Here is a 14194-nt window from a genome sequence, read left to right as displayed (position 1 = left end):
ACCGATGCCTTACCTTCTCCCCATGCGCCGGCCACAGCCGGGTAACTTCTGCTGGACTTGCTAGTATATCCGACACAGACTCCCGCCAAAAAGGCACTGTACACGTGGGTAAGCATTGTCACGACTCGGCGGGGAATTGTTGGAGCGACTCTTTCTAAGGTGCGTGTAAGATGCTTTTTAGAAAGATCACTCAAGAAAAAGACTATAAAAATAAAATAAGAATGCTTATAGCTGCTAAAAACCAGAAGCCCTCTTGACCATGGTCTCGCTCCTGCCACACCAAACAAAAAACTGATTTGCCTGAGCCAGGAGGTGGGGATATATGGATGGGCCCACTGCATGCTGGGAGGCCAAAAGCTTTGACCATTTGGTGCAAATCTGCTGTCGCATCATCATATCCCAATGTTATCCTGTGGATAACCTGTGGACCCTGCAGGAGAAAAAACTGCTGCAGCAGCTGGGAGAGTTACATGAAATGAGGAGCTGGTGCAGCTGGTTAATAAGCTGGAGGAAATCACAGGATCTATATAGCAGCTGCAGCAAATAAAGAGTCAAAAGTTATCATAATGCTGATTCCATGGACCTGTGTGAGGCTGGCTGGGATGCTGATGCAAAGGAGATCAAAGCTGGTGGTGAAGGAAACCTGCAGAGTTCCAGCTTAGATGTGGAGAGGTGGCTCTGTAGGAGAAGGTAGATCTGAGGGCGGGTAACAAAGTGCCAGATGTGGCAGCTTCTAGGTACACATTGTGGATCTGGTGGTGGCTGTGGTCTCTCAGGGTCTGGTCTAGGATTGGCCATCAACCATTGATGATCAGGAATCATTGATGGACTATACGTGATATCTAGTTTTACCATCAAAGGAAGAGAGCCAGGTAGTTACCCGCCATCGATAGTAGCTGTGAAGATACTAGGTTCCAAATCACTCAGGCACAGTGGTAGATGAAAAACCAACAGTGGTTTATTGAACAGAATGGGTTATAAACAGCTCAGCACACCTCTGTAATCCAATTCCACATGACAATTCCCACCACAAATTCCTGGCAGAACATCACTTCTTAGTCAAGGAGCATAGAATCTCTTTCAGCTCTCTGGTTAGCTCTTCTTATACCCCCAGAAGCTTCATATTACATGGGGTGTGTGTGACTTCTTTGTCTAAGGATCTTACAGCATTGGAATACAATACATATTCTAATCAAGGTGATTACATCAGCCAGAGAGCAACCATGTCTGGTCAGCTCACTGTTGGACAATAGGGAGTAAACAAAAAGGGACAATGGTACCTTATATGACTCACCCTTTGAGAGTCCACCGTGGTGGTAGTAAACAATAGAAAACTAAGTCTAACATGAATACATTATCCAAAGGGTAACAGATAATGTAACACAATTGGATATATTAACAATATTAAGGTTGATTTAAACACAATATTGGGTGAGCAGTAATGGACATGTTATGGAGAATGAGGAAACAGATGAATTGAATGTATAGGGACATGGGGATAAAAAGCACATATCTGACATAAGAAATGAGGCATAGCTATATTGTCACAGACCTCTCATTTCCTCACTGTAGCCATGGGCCAGATGTTATTTCCCATCATTTACAGACTTCTGCCGCTGCACCGAGATGCTAGGCTGTCAGCCAGTAGCCCTGCACCGCTCCGGCTCTTACATATAGTGTGCTGTTCCAGCTGGGAATGGGATGCCCCATCCACCTCACTGACGATCATAATTCTTATCATATAGAACTAAAGAATATTTCGATATAGTGGGCAATATAAACTGCCTGACAACATTTGTGGTTTATGTAATCTCCTGCATTTGCGGTTGCCAATATGTCGGTAGAACAATACGCTCTCTAGGTTTTTAGAACATAGAAGATTAATTCTTAAAAAGTCAACTAAACACAGCGTACCTAGACATGTTTGCTCACTCCATGGAGGTGATTGTGGGGTTCTGTCCATACAGGGAGTTGAACATATAAAACAGACATTCCGAGGTGGGGATAGATATAACCTCCTCTGTAAGAGGGAAGCATACTGGATTTGTATGATAGATACTTTGTTCCCTCTAGGTCTCAACGAAAACATTGAGCTGAATAATATATGAATCAATATCTGTATGTTATTCTATTTTATCCTATAGCTTCCTTTTTTTTCTTCTTCCCTCCCCCCTTTTTTTCCCCTTGCTGTTTTCTTATCCTTCTGTTAAGAAACTTAGTCTATACATACATATATATCCTTTGCGATATCTATGGAGTATATTATACACATGGTACTTTGTATCTATCTCTGGATTATTCTTTGGCTAGTGTGATATGAGCAACAATAGACTCATATATATATATATATATATATATTTTCACCAATTTACACTGAATATGACGATGCATATGGCTAACTCAGATGGTCTCTGTCACAACGACTGATGATTCAGAAAAGATTTTTCTATTTAATTATTATTATCTGTATATCTTAGGAACATCTATTTGAATATTTTCTCTCCTACTATTTTGAATATAGTGGTTTGGTCCGATATGCTTTGGGTGGGTTATAAATAGTTTATACAGCTGTAGGTATTTCCTCCACCTTAATCTTGCCACAACTTGTGATTTATTTGTTGCCTCTTCTCAATATACGTACCTAATAGATTAAACCTATAATATAAATGTATTCCCCAATAACAACTATTGGGGTGCGCTTCAACCATTCTAAATGGCTGTAAACATAAAAACAATATAGAATTCTATATAAAGTAATTGAGTCTAGGTTGGATTTGAACTGATGACATCTCTCACTGGTGCTCAGTTACTTACTCACTGAGCTATTTTAGCTGTCTAGTTATTATGAGCTCTTTTGAAATACTTGTTTCTTGGAGCTTTCTAATTAAATTAATGGTTATACTCAGAGATTCCTTTTTATATTGAATGTGTTTTCAGAAAGTGGTGGGAATAACTTGAAACACGAAACCCCTTCAAAGGAATAGAGAGGATGATAAATATTCAAACTATATATAAAAAATAATCTCTATAAAGCAAGACATATTTAATGTCAAAGTAATAAAGCGACATATTAGGTATCTGTCCATTAGAAATTCTATCTGTATATACATATATATGGGGCTTAGTGTGTTCTTTGTTTTCCCACCACTATCTACTATAAGTACTAATTTTATTGTTTAAGCTTGATATTATCTGTATAGTTCCTTTTTCTTTTTAACAAAAGAGCACCTGTATTAATTACATCATGTGGATCAACTCTATACAAATTAAGCAACACCGAGCATTCACTCAGGTGTGCATATCACCACTCAAAAGCCAATTGGATACAAACGGTTTAAATAAGCATTTACTTCTTCATTGGGTATTCATATCTCCTGAGGAAACCGCCGTTTGCCTGTGGCGGAGAAACGCGTTGAGGGTTGTAGCTACTGTCGGTCCATTGAAGGAGATTCATACACTATAAACAATTTCATTGATCCTCACCGCTGTCACATGGGACAGAATGATACCGCCCGCCGCTGTGCTGAGACGCCCTGTCTGCAGACTGATCATCGGAGCTCGTGGCATCTCCCTCTGGTCCATCTGTGAGGGATACCTGCAGCCGCTTGTAGCTCACACTGCACTTTGCTATTGACGGGAACCAGCGGAGATTACCAACATTGGGTGAGAACACTGACCTATAAGTGAGGATACTGAACTACTTAAATTATCCACTTTAATACAATGGGATCCCTCTGGTATATACATAAACTGGAGTACTCCTACACTCTAATATGTTAATTAATGGACCGCAGTACTGCACATATCAGCTGATTCAACTGCATTTAAATACAACTGATCTAACATGAGTGATTACAGCTGAATCTGTATACAGTTTATATACAATCAGAAATATTGTGGCTACATTTTATCTGGTTATTATTGGCAGAACTGTTTTTATTGTGTTGAACTGTAATAAATATTAGAAATATTTTTATTTACATACCATCAGCGATCTTTTATGTCTCTATTGAAACTTAAACAATCTATATTGTCTAAGGCATCCAGTTGCCGCATAGGAGCTGCTATCTAATAATCAATATATTTGGTGCTCATTTAATACATGTAACATTGCATTAGCGCCTGATTTAGCTAGGTAATTATATCTTGCATTTTGTCACCTCACTGACGTGACAGGCTCAGCTGTCAGTCATGTAGCCCCACTGCTCCCACTCTCTCCGTACTCATACATACATGCCTTTCTGGGAGTGTCTCATCCTGGTTGTCAGTGAGACAGTATATCTGGCACAGCTGTGTAATCATGATGTGAGTGTGTGCTGAGTAGTGAGTACTGCTAGCAGCAAGTCTCACAGCTTAACTGCAGTATAGCAGTGTGGTGGGGGTGGGGAGAAGGGGGTTGCTACACCAATGAGTCAAGGAATGGAGTAGTTGTATGGGACTCACACAGCAGGTGGTGAAAGCTTAAAAAGGAGGAGTGGTTGGAAGGGGAAGGATCTGGTAGGTTCAGAAGGGATTAGTGAGGGTAAGGACTCTCAAGGGAAATTGGAGTTGGATCCCACAGGTACCAAACTGGGTAAAGAGCAGTTTTTAGGAAGGAAATAGGCAAGCCAAACCCTATGGTTGACCCTTCTCTGCCTCATGTGGGGTAGATCCTTGGGCTCCCCAGTTCCTGGGGAGGCTGTGAATTCTTCTTGCCCACTACCTGGTGGTTCTGTGGCTATCTCAGGCCACAAACCTCCCAGATGCCTGGCCTCCAGATAAACATGAAATGGTCATGGAGGTGGTCATGGGCTCTGTGGAGTAGGTGGAACAAGCAAAGGAAAGTTGTGACCCTTCTGAAGGGGCAATGGTGGACATTGTGAATGGTGAAGAGAAGATTTTTGTGGGCGAAGAGTTATTCCATATATAGCAGAAGCATGGGTCCTCAGCCTATATGATGTGCCACCATTAATGTGGCTTCTATCTTGTCCGACCAAGCTTGATTTATGGGCTTTGTCATTTTTATAAGCAGGATAAAGGCTGATTTTTTATTTCTGCAGTAGACTAGAATAAGCCAAGACAGTCCCACTTCCATTATACCACCTGAATGTGACGGTCAGTGACCACCGTGCCATCACTTACCTGTATGCTTACACGTAACAGAATGATGGAACACTTACAAGGTTTCTTCACATCTTCTGGGGTCCACTCCGAGATTAGACATTATGGCGTAATTACTCAGATGGGAATATAAAACGGATAACAAAATAAAAGCTTTAATGTAATAATTAGATGCAAACAAAAGCTTTTATTATGAAATACAGGGGAGTATCCGCACCATATAGATGTAACATACAACAAACCACTGCAGATGGAACCCTGGTGATTCTAATGCACATGGTAATGTACAGGGTATATATGGATAGGATCTTGTATCACAAAAAACACTCGACACTCCTGATCAAGATGAGTGTCTGCAACAAGTTAGGCAAACTAGAAGAAGTGAAAACACGTTCCAATGGCCGCCATATTGTCGTGCAGCAATACAGATTGTGCAAACTGGTATTAGACATTCACATTTACACAAAACACAAGATACAAAATAAACAGCAGAAAAAAGACCTAAGCATTTGGGATGTATTATTTAGGAACTAAATAGAGGTAAATTAATGAATAGTGTGAGTAACAGTCATCAGTCTGCTTGTGAAGGTCTCTAGAGTGGAGGCCTCTTGGACTGTGCAAGGCAGTGAGTTCCAGGGTCAGGGCTGCAAAGCTAAAAGTTCAACCCTTAAATGAATGACAGGAGATTCTTGGTACTGCTGGTAACAGTCCTTCATCTGTAGAAGCAAGCAAGCAGGGCAGTAAGGAGGCAGAAGCTGCTTCTAGTACCTTGGACCATGTAATGTTGGGCTGGGAAGGTCAGTTAGCCAATTATGAAATAGATTTGTCATCTTACAGGCAGCCGGTGAAGGGAGTAGAGAATGGGTGTTAGGAGGCAGGAACGGGCTGGTTAGGTAACAGCTTGGCTGCTGCATTCTGTACTAGCTGCAAGCTCTGCAATTCTTTTGCTGGGTGACCCAGGTAGATGGCATTGCAGTAGTCTATGAACTTCTGAGGGAATCAAGTGCTTGATTCTGGCTATGGTCAAACAGATGAAAGAACGAGGATTTGTATGTGGCAGATACATGATGTCTATGTCAGCCACAAACCAGGACAACACAAAGATTCAGCACATGTTCAGTATTTAGCAATTCTGAACACCAAAGCATAAATCCTGATGGTTGGTAAAGCTGTAGTCTTGTCCTTTGTTGGTGAGCTTCTATTATGTTTCACAAAGACGGAGTCACAGCCAACTGGCATCATCCACCCCTGGAGCTCAGCTAGACAACCATTTAGGATTGGTATTAGGTTCTCAGTACATGGAGCAAAAAGCAGGTCATCTGCATAGCAGTGGTAGACCAGGCCATGACATCTGATTATATCACCCAATGGTAGCATGTATATTGCATAAAGCATAGGAGATGTGGTTGGCCCTTGAGGAACATTGCATGACAGTGATAAATATACTCCAGAAGATGTAAATGGTTCCGTAATGGGTAATGTCTAATATGTTCAACAAGACCGGATTTATTTCTCTCACAGCATGAAAATGGCTTCTCACCTGTGAAATCGCTGATGATTAACAAGAACTGATTTCCATGCAAAACATTTCCCACACTCAGAACAGGAGTACGGCTTCTCACCTGTGTGACTTCTCTGATGTGTAACCAGAGCTGGTTTCTGTGTAAAACATTTCCCACACTCAGAACAGGAGTACGGCTTCTCGCCTGTGTGACTTCTCTGATGTGTAACAAGAGCTGATTTCTGTGTAAAACATTTCCCACACTCAGAACAGGAATACGGCTTCTCACCTGTGTGAGTATGCTGATGAATAACAAAATGTGATTTAGATGCAAAACATTTCCCACACTCAGAACAGGAATATGGCTTCTCACCTGTGTGACTTCTCTCATGTTTATCAAGAGCTGATTTCTGTGTAAAACATTTCCCACACTCAGAACATGGAAATGGCTTCTCACCTGTGTGACTTCTCTGATGTAAAACAAGATCTGATTTCCGTGGAAAACATTTCCTACACTCAGAACAGGAATATGGCTTCTCACCTGTGTGACTTCTCTGATGTGTAACAAGAGCTGATTTCTGTGTAAAACATTTCCCACACTCAGAACAGGAAAATGGCCTCTCACCTGTGTGACTTCTTTGATGTGTAACAAGAGCTGATTTCCGTGCAAAACATTTTCTACACTCAGAACAGGAATACGGCTTCTCACCTGTGTGACTTCTCTCATGTTTATCAAGAGCTGATTTCTGTGTAAAACATTTCCCACACTCAGAACATGGAAATAGCTTCTCACCTGTGTGACTTCTCTGATGTGCAACAAGATCTGACTTCCGTGCAAAACCTTTCCTACACTCAGAACAGGAATACGGCTTCTCACCTGTGTGACTTATCTGATGTGTAACAAGAACTGGTTTATATGCAAAACATTTCCCACACTCCGAACAGGAAAACGGCTTCTCACCTGTGTGACTTCTCTGATGTGTAACAAGATTTGAGTTCCATGCAAAACATTTCCCACACTCAGAACAGTAATACGGCTTCTCACCTGTGTGACTTCTCTGATGTGTAACAAGAACTGATTTATGTGCGAAACATTTCCCACACTCAGAACAGGAATACGGCCTCTCACCTGAGTGACTTCTCTGATGTGTAACAAGATGTGATTTATATGTAAAACATTTCCCACACTCAGAACATATCAGTGGCCTCTCACCTGCCTTAGCTGGCTGATTGGTAATACGCTTTGTGTTCTGTGTAAAACATTTGGCATCTATAGAACAGGGAAACACTGTATCTACTCTCAGAGCTGTAACAGATGCACCAATATCAGAGTGATCAGGAGAACATTCCCCAGGATCAGGGGGATCAGCTGATAGAGCTGGATGTATAATTGGGGTAATGGGGATATCTCCTGGAGATTCCTGTCTACTGTCATTATCTTTTATGTCACAATCCGGGGATAACATTAGATGTCCTTCTGAGATGTTCCTGCTTGTGTGTCCATCTGCTGGAAATAAAATACATTATGGAAATATAAAATGAGTAGACAAGACCCAGGGTGTTACAGGATACAATATATAATTCTATAACTGACATTTTTTACTTGTAATCATTGCTTTTATGTTTATTAAAAAACAAAAAAAGCTAGGATTCTTAGACTGGAGCTTGATCAATACTGAACGCTCATGTGGGATTACTAGAGGGGACGTGGACGCTCATGTGGGATTACTAGAGGTGACGTGGATGCTCATGTGGAATTACTAGAGGTGACGTGGACGCTCATGTGGAATTACTAGAGGTGACGTGGACGCTCATGTAGGATTACTAGAGGTGACATGGGCGCTCATGTGTGATTACTAGAGGTGACATGGACGCTCATGTGGGATTACTAGGGGTGACATGGGTGGGATCACAAGAGGTGACATGGGCGCTCATGTGGGATTACTAGAGGTGACATGGACGCTCATGTGGGAGTACTAGAGGTGACATGGACGCTCATGTGGGATTACTAGGGGTGACATGGGTGGGATCACAAGAGGTGACATGGGCGCTCATGTGGGATTACTAGAGGTGACATGGACGCTCATGTGGGATTACTAAAGGTGACATGGACGCTCATGTGGGATTACTAGAGGTGACATGGGCGCTCATGTGGTATTACTAGAGGTGACATAGGCGCTCATGTGGGATTACTAGAGGTGACATGGGCGCTCATGTGGGATTACTAGAGGTGACATGAACGCTAATGTGGGATTACTATAGGTGACATGAATGCTCATGTGGGATTACTAGAAGTGACATGGACGCTCATGTGGGATTACTAGAGGTGACATGGACGCTCATGTAGGATTACTAGAGGTGACATGGACGCTCATGTGGGATTACTAGAAGTGACATGGATGCTCGTGTGGGATTACTAGAGGTGACATGGACGCTCGTGTGGGATTACTAGAAGTAACATGGACGCTCGTGTGGGATTACTAGAGGTGACATGGACACTCGTGTGGGATTACTAGAGGTGACATGGACGATCTTGTGGGATTACTAGAGGTGACATGGACGCTCATGTGGGATTACTAGAGGTGACATGGACGCTCATGTGGGATCACAAGAGGTGACATGGACGCTCATGTGGGATTACTAGAGGTGACATGGATGCTCATGTGGGATTACTAGAGGTGACATGGGTGGGATCACAAGAGGTGACATGGGCGCTCATGTGGGATTACTAGAGGTGACATGGACGCTCATGTGGGATTACTAGAGGTGACATGGATGTTTATGTGGGATTACTAGAGGTGACAAGGACGCTCATGTGGGATTACTAGAGGTGACATGGGTGGGATCACAAGAGGTGACATGGGCGCTCATGTGGGATTACTAGAGGTGACATGGACGCTCATGTGGGAGTACTAGAGGTGACATGGACGCTCATGTGGGATTACTAGAGGTGACATGGACGCTCATGTGGGATTACTAGAGGTGACATGGGCGCTCATGTGGGATTACTAGAGGTGACATGGGCGCTCATGTGGGATTACTAGAGGTGACATGGGCGCTCATGTGGGATTACTAGAGGTGACATGAACGCTAATGTGGGATTACTAGAGGTGACATGAATGCTCATGTGGGATTACTAGAAGTGACATGGATGCTCATGTGGGATTACTAGAGGTGACATGGACGCTCATGTGCGATTACTAGAGGTGACATGGACGCTCGTGTGGGATTACTGGAGGAGACATGGACGCTCATGTGGGATTACTGGAGGAGACATGGACGCTCGTGTGGGATTACTGGAGGAGACATGGACGCTCGTGTGGGATTACTAGAGGTGACATGGTTGCAATAATAAAACAGCAAAGAAGAGAAAGTGCTGCCCTGTTTGTGCACTAATATATAACCTTTATTAAGTACAGTAAAGTATGTAAGATAAATCAGTGATATATAAAACACAAAGGTAAATGTATAAAGGTGAATAAAGTAATAAAAAAACAAGTGTATTTGTTGTTAAACATCGGCATGTATATTATATTGGGTGATAATTGATTCAGTGCTGGTAATCCTGTTCAGTAAGAATATATTGATATATTACACCCATACGAGGATGGGCTAAATGACATATTCAATAATATTGTGGCAGAGTTTCCTCCAGCGGTAATCTCAATGTAACATCATACTGTATGTATAAACACTTAATGGGGGAATTCAGTTCATCGCAAAAACTCCCCATCCAATTAGCCGCAAAAAGTTTTTAGTGCTAATTCTCCATAGGTTTTACTGCAAGTTTTTTATTTTGCGCACAAATGTCTGCGCACTGAGCAGTTGTGCGGTGTTAGGAGGAACTTGTTTCAAAAGGCTTTTTAGAAGTTTCCTACTGTATTGTCTTACTGACCTATAATTTCCTTCTGTAATGTCTTACTGACCTACAGTTCCCTACTGTATTGTCTTACTGACCTATAGTTTCTTACTGTATTGTCTTACTGACCTAATTTCCTACTGTATTGTCTAACTGATCTATAATTTCCTTCTGTATTGTCTTACTGACCTACAGTTTACTACTGTATGTCTTACTGACCTACAGTTTACTACTGTGTTGTATTACTGACCTACAGTTTACTACTGTATTGTCTTACTGACCTACAGTTTCTTACTGTATTGTCTTACTGACCTAGTTTCCTACTGTATTGTCTTACTGACCTATTTCCCTACTGTATTGTCTTACTGACCTATAGTTTTTCTGTATTGTCTTACTGACCTATAATTTCCTTCTGTATTGTCTTACTGACCTATAGTTTCCTACTGTATTGTCTTACTGACCTATAGTTTCTTAATGTATTGTGTTACTGATCTACAGTTTAATACTGTATTGTCTAACTGACCTATTGTTTCTTACTATATTGTCTTACTGACCTATAGTTTCCTTCTGTATTACATAGTAACATAGTATCCAAGGTTGAAAAAAAAGACAATTTGTCCATCAAATTTGACCTATTTGTGGTCTCCTGTGCAGTATTAATTCTTTTTCATCCACTAGGGGTCACTGGAGTACTCTTAGGGACGGTCGATAGCAGGGAGAGACACATTTAAATATTCAAATGTGCAACCTTCCTCCACCATCCATATTCCCAAGTGCCTCAGTGTTTTTTGTGTCTTCGAGTCGGGAGGAGCCGTTCCTGAAGTCTGCAAGGACTTCTATTATTTTTTTTTTTTAAATAAAGTATTTTTATTTCGAAGGAGAGTAGTTTGCATACAGACATTGCATAACAGGAACACATTAAACACGTAATGACATGTCCTCATCGGGGAACAGCATTCACTTTCGACTTATTTTCAAACTATGTCATTTGCTCATAGGCGCATAGGAATGTACAGTTATATATACCATTATTTTGCATTATCCGTACACTCTAGTATTCATGAAATCACATTATACTTTGTTTTGTTTCCCCCCCCTCAAATATAACTCTTACGGACAATCCGTCCGAGTAAAACCCTTTAAAAGAGAAGAAAACAATCAGAAACCAAACACAGAGAACCCCAGAAATAAAAAAATTAAAAAAACAAAGAGACAAAAAACATTATGGGGAAGAGGACGCATTGGGGGATACTAGCACTCTAAATCCTACCCTGTCCAGATGGGCACAGAGCCACTCTCTCATTCACAACCCATTGGGTGAGAAGGAAGCCTATGGCCCTAGAAGATCATAACTTGGCAAATCCAGGACCTGTTAGTAACCCTATCACCATTAAGTTGTAGGGTCTGGGACGGAGTATATGGATTCCAGCCATGGAGACCAAATTCTTTCAAATTTAGCGGAGGCATTGTGTTTCATATAAATGTATCGTTCCTTAAAAACAGTGTCGTTTATTAGTGCCTTAAGAGCGGGGAGTGTAGGGCCCTTAGGGGCCATCCATAGCCTCGCAATGCTCACCTTCGCCATTGCACATATGTTGCGAGCATATAGGCCCTCTGGACCAGACACAAAGTCAGAGCTACCCATTCCCAGGATGCAAAATTGCGGAGTAAGCATGGCCTCGTCCACCCCTGTGTTCCCCAGAATCGATCCGACCCCCGCCCAGAAAGCCCGCAGCACCGGACAATCCCAAATGAGGTGCCAAAAAGTACCTGCAGTCATCCCACACTTAGGGCAGTCACCCACACGACCCGTCCCGAATTTGGCCAGTCTGGCCGGGGTCATATATATTCTATGCAAAAGGAAGTATTGTATCTGTTGATACCTGATGGATTTGGTAACCGTGCACGGAGTTTCCAAAGCAAGGGCCCAGTTCTCTTCATCTATGGGGCCCAGATCCTGCTCCCATTTGACACGGAGACGTGTCAAAGGATCTATATGGAGTTTGGCGAGTAGATAACCATAAGCATGGGAAATCATCTTAACTCGACCCAGCATACTTACAAAGGTCTTAACGGGAAATTGTATAATTTTAGGGGGGGAATTGGCGAATTGGGACTGCAAGGCATGTCTGAGCTGGAGGTATCTAAAAAAATAGGAGTTAGGCAAATTAAACTCATCTTTTAGTTGTTGGAAGGATTTGAGCGTATTATCCGTATAAAGGTGATTTATGGAAATCACTGATTTAGGGGCCCAAACTTCCCTCCCCTCGAGCGCATACAGTTCAGGGAGCCATTTAGAATACCAGAGGGGGGTGTCCGGGTCCAATCCATCAAATTTCAAAAGAATTTTTAGTGCCTGCCACACCTTCATGGCTTGGTATATAAGAGGAGGGAGGAACCGGGCCAAGCTCCCACTCAGCAACACCTGCAGGGGGGATAAGTCGGGGAAGTAGCATTGGACAAATACCCAGTGTAGAGAAGTGACGCCAGTATCCTGTACCCATGCACTAATATGAGACAGCTGAGCGGCAGAGTAGTACATCTGAAAGTTTGGCAAGGCCAGACCTCCGTCGCTGCGCAGCCTGGTGAGAGTGTTCAGTTGTATTCTAGGACGTTTGCTAGCCCATATTAAAGAAGACAGGACACTAGTCAATTTTCTAAAGAAGGATGGAAGAATATATACAGGGGATTGCAGAACCACATATAGAATCTTAGGTAGTATTATCATTTTTACGAGGCTGACCCTGCCAGATACAGTCAATGGAAGCTTACACCAAGTCTTGGATTTACGAGTAATTTGTTGCATGATCGGATCAAGGTTCAAAGGTGTAAAGTCAGAGGGGTCATTGGTTACCTGAATCCCAAGATATTTAAATTTCGCCGTCCAACATAGCGGTAGGGAGATTTTAGGAGCAGCAGGGGGGGGGGGCAATCACAGGCATAATAGAGGACTTAGACCAGTTAATATGAAGGCCTGAATATACACCGAACTCCTCAATCAATTGCAACACTGTAGGCATAGACCTGGTGTAATCCTGCAGAAACAACAGCATGTCGTCAGCGTAAAGGGCAATCCTATCCTCACGAGGGCCGGTATGAATGCCCACCACGCCTGGGTGGGACCTTATTAGACAGGCCAAGGGTTCGATGGCCAGGGCAAACAAGGTTGGGGACAGAGGACATCCCTGCCTGGTCCCGCGAAACAGGCGGAACGAGGGAGAGATATAGCCATTCACTGAGATTCTGGCAGTCGGGTGCTGATAAAGCAATTTAATCCATTTTATAAAATTAGGCCCGAAACCCATAGCTGTCATGACCTCCCATAGATAGGACCACTCGATACAGTCAAATGCCTTGGCGGCATCCAGTGAGACCACTACCGAGTCAGAGGGGAAGTCATATGGGATTTGTAAGATGGTATATAATCTACGTAGGTTAATAGAAGTGGACATCCCTGGCATAAAGCCGGTCTGGTCAGAGTGGATAATGGAAGTAATTACGGTGTTGAGTCGAACTGCTAAAATCTTTGCCAGGATCTTAGCGTCAGTGGGAATCAATGATATCGGTCTATAGGATTCTGGGGATCTAGGGTCTTTTCCGGGCTTCGGGATCACTATAATAATCGCCTCCGCCATAGAGGGGGGAAGTTGATCATTAACAAAAATATCAGAATACAGGGCGTGAAGCCTAGGACCGAAGAAATCAATGTGGGTCTTGTATCTGAGGGGATGCCG

The 14194-nt window shown here is 42.6% G+C and overlaps 1 protein-coding gene across 1 annotated transcript in view; it reads right to left on the bottom strand.

The window, feature by feature from the left end:
- Nucleotides 1-5267: 5267 nt before the first annotated feature.
- LOC134983384 (zinc finger protein 345-like) overlaps nucleotides 5268-14194 on the bottom strand; it is a 34225-nt gene continuing 25298 nt past the window's right edge. The window contains exon 6 of the mRNA XM_063949082.1: nucleotides 5268-8108. Coding sequence (XP_063805152.1) covers nucleotides 6637-8108 — 1472 coding nt within the window. The 3' untranslated portion in view covers nucleotides 5268-6636. The remainder of the gene's footprint in view (nucleotides 8109-14194) is intronic.

Source organism: Pseudophryne corroboree, assembly GCF_028390025.1.
Source record: "Pseudophryne corroboree isolate aPseCor3 chromosome 3 unlocalized genomic scaffold, aPseCor3.hap2 SUPER_3_unloc_14, whole genome shotgun sequence".
Classification (NCBI taxonomy): Eukaryota; Metazoa; Chordata; class Amphibia; order Anura; family Myobatrachidae; genus Pseudophryne; species Pseudophryne corroboree.
Note: the sequence above shows the minus strand (reverse complement) of the source record. Positions and strands in the feature narration are given on the sequence as shown.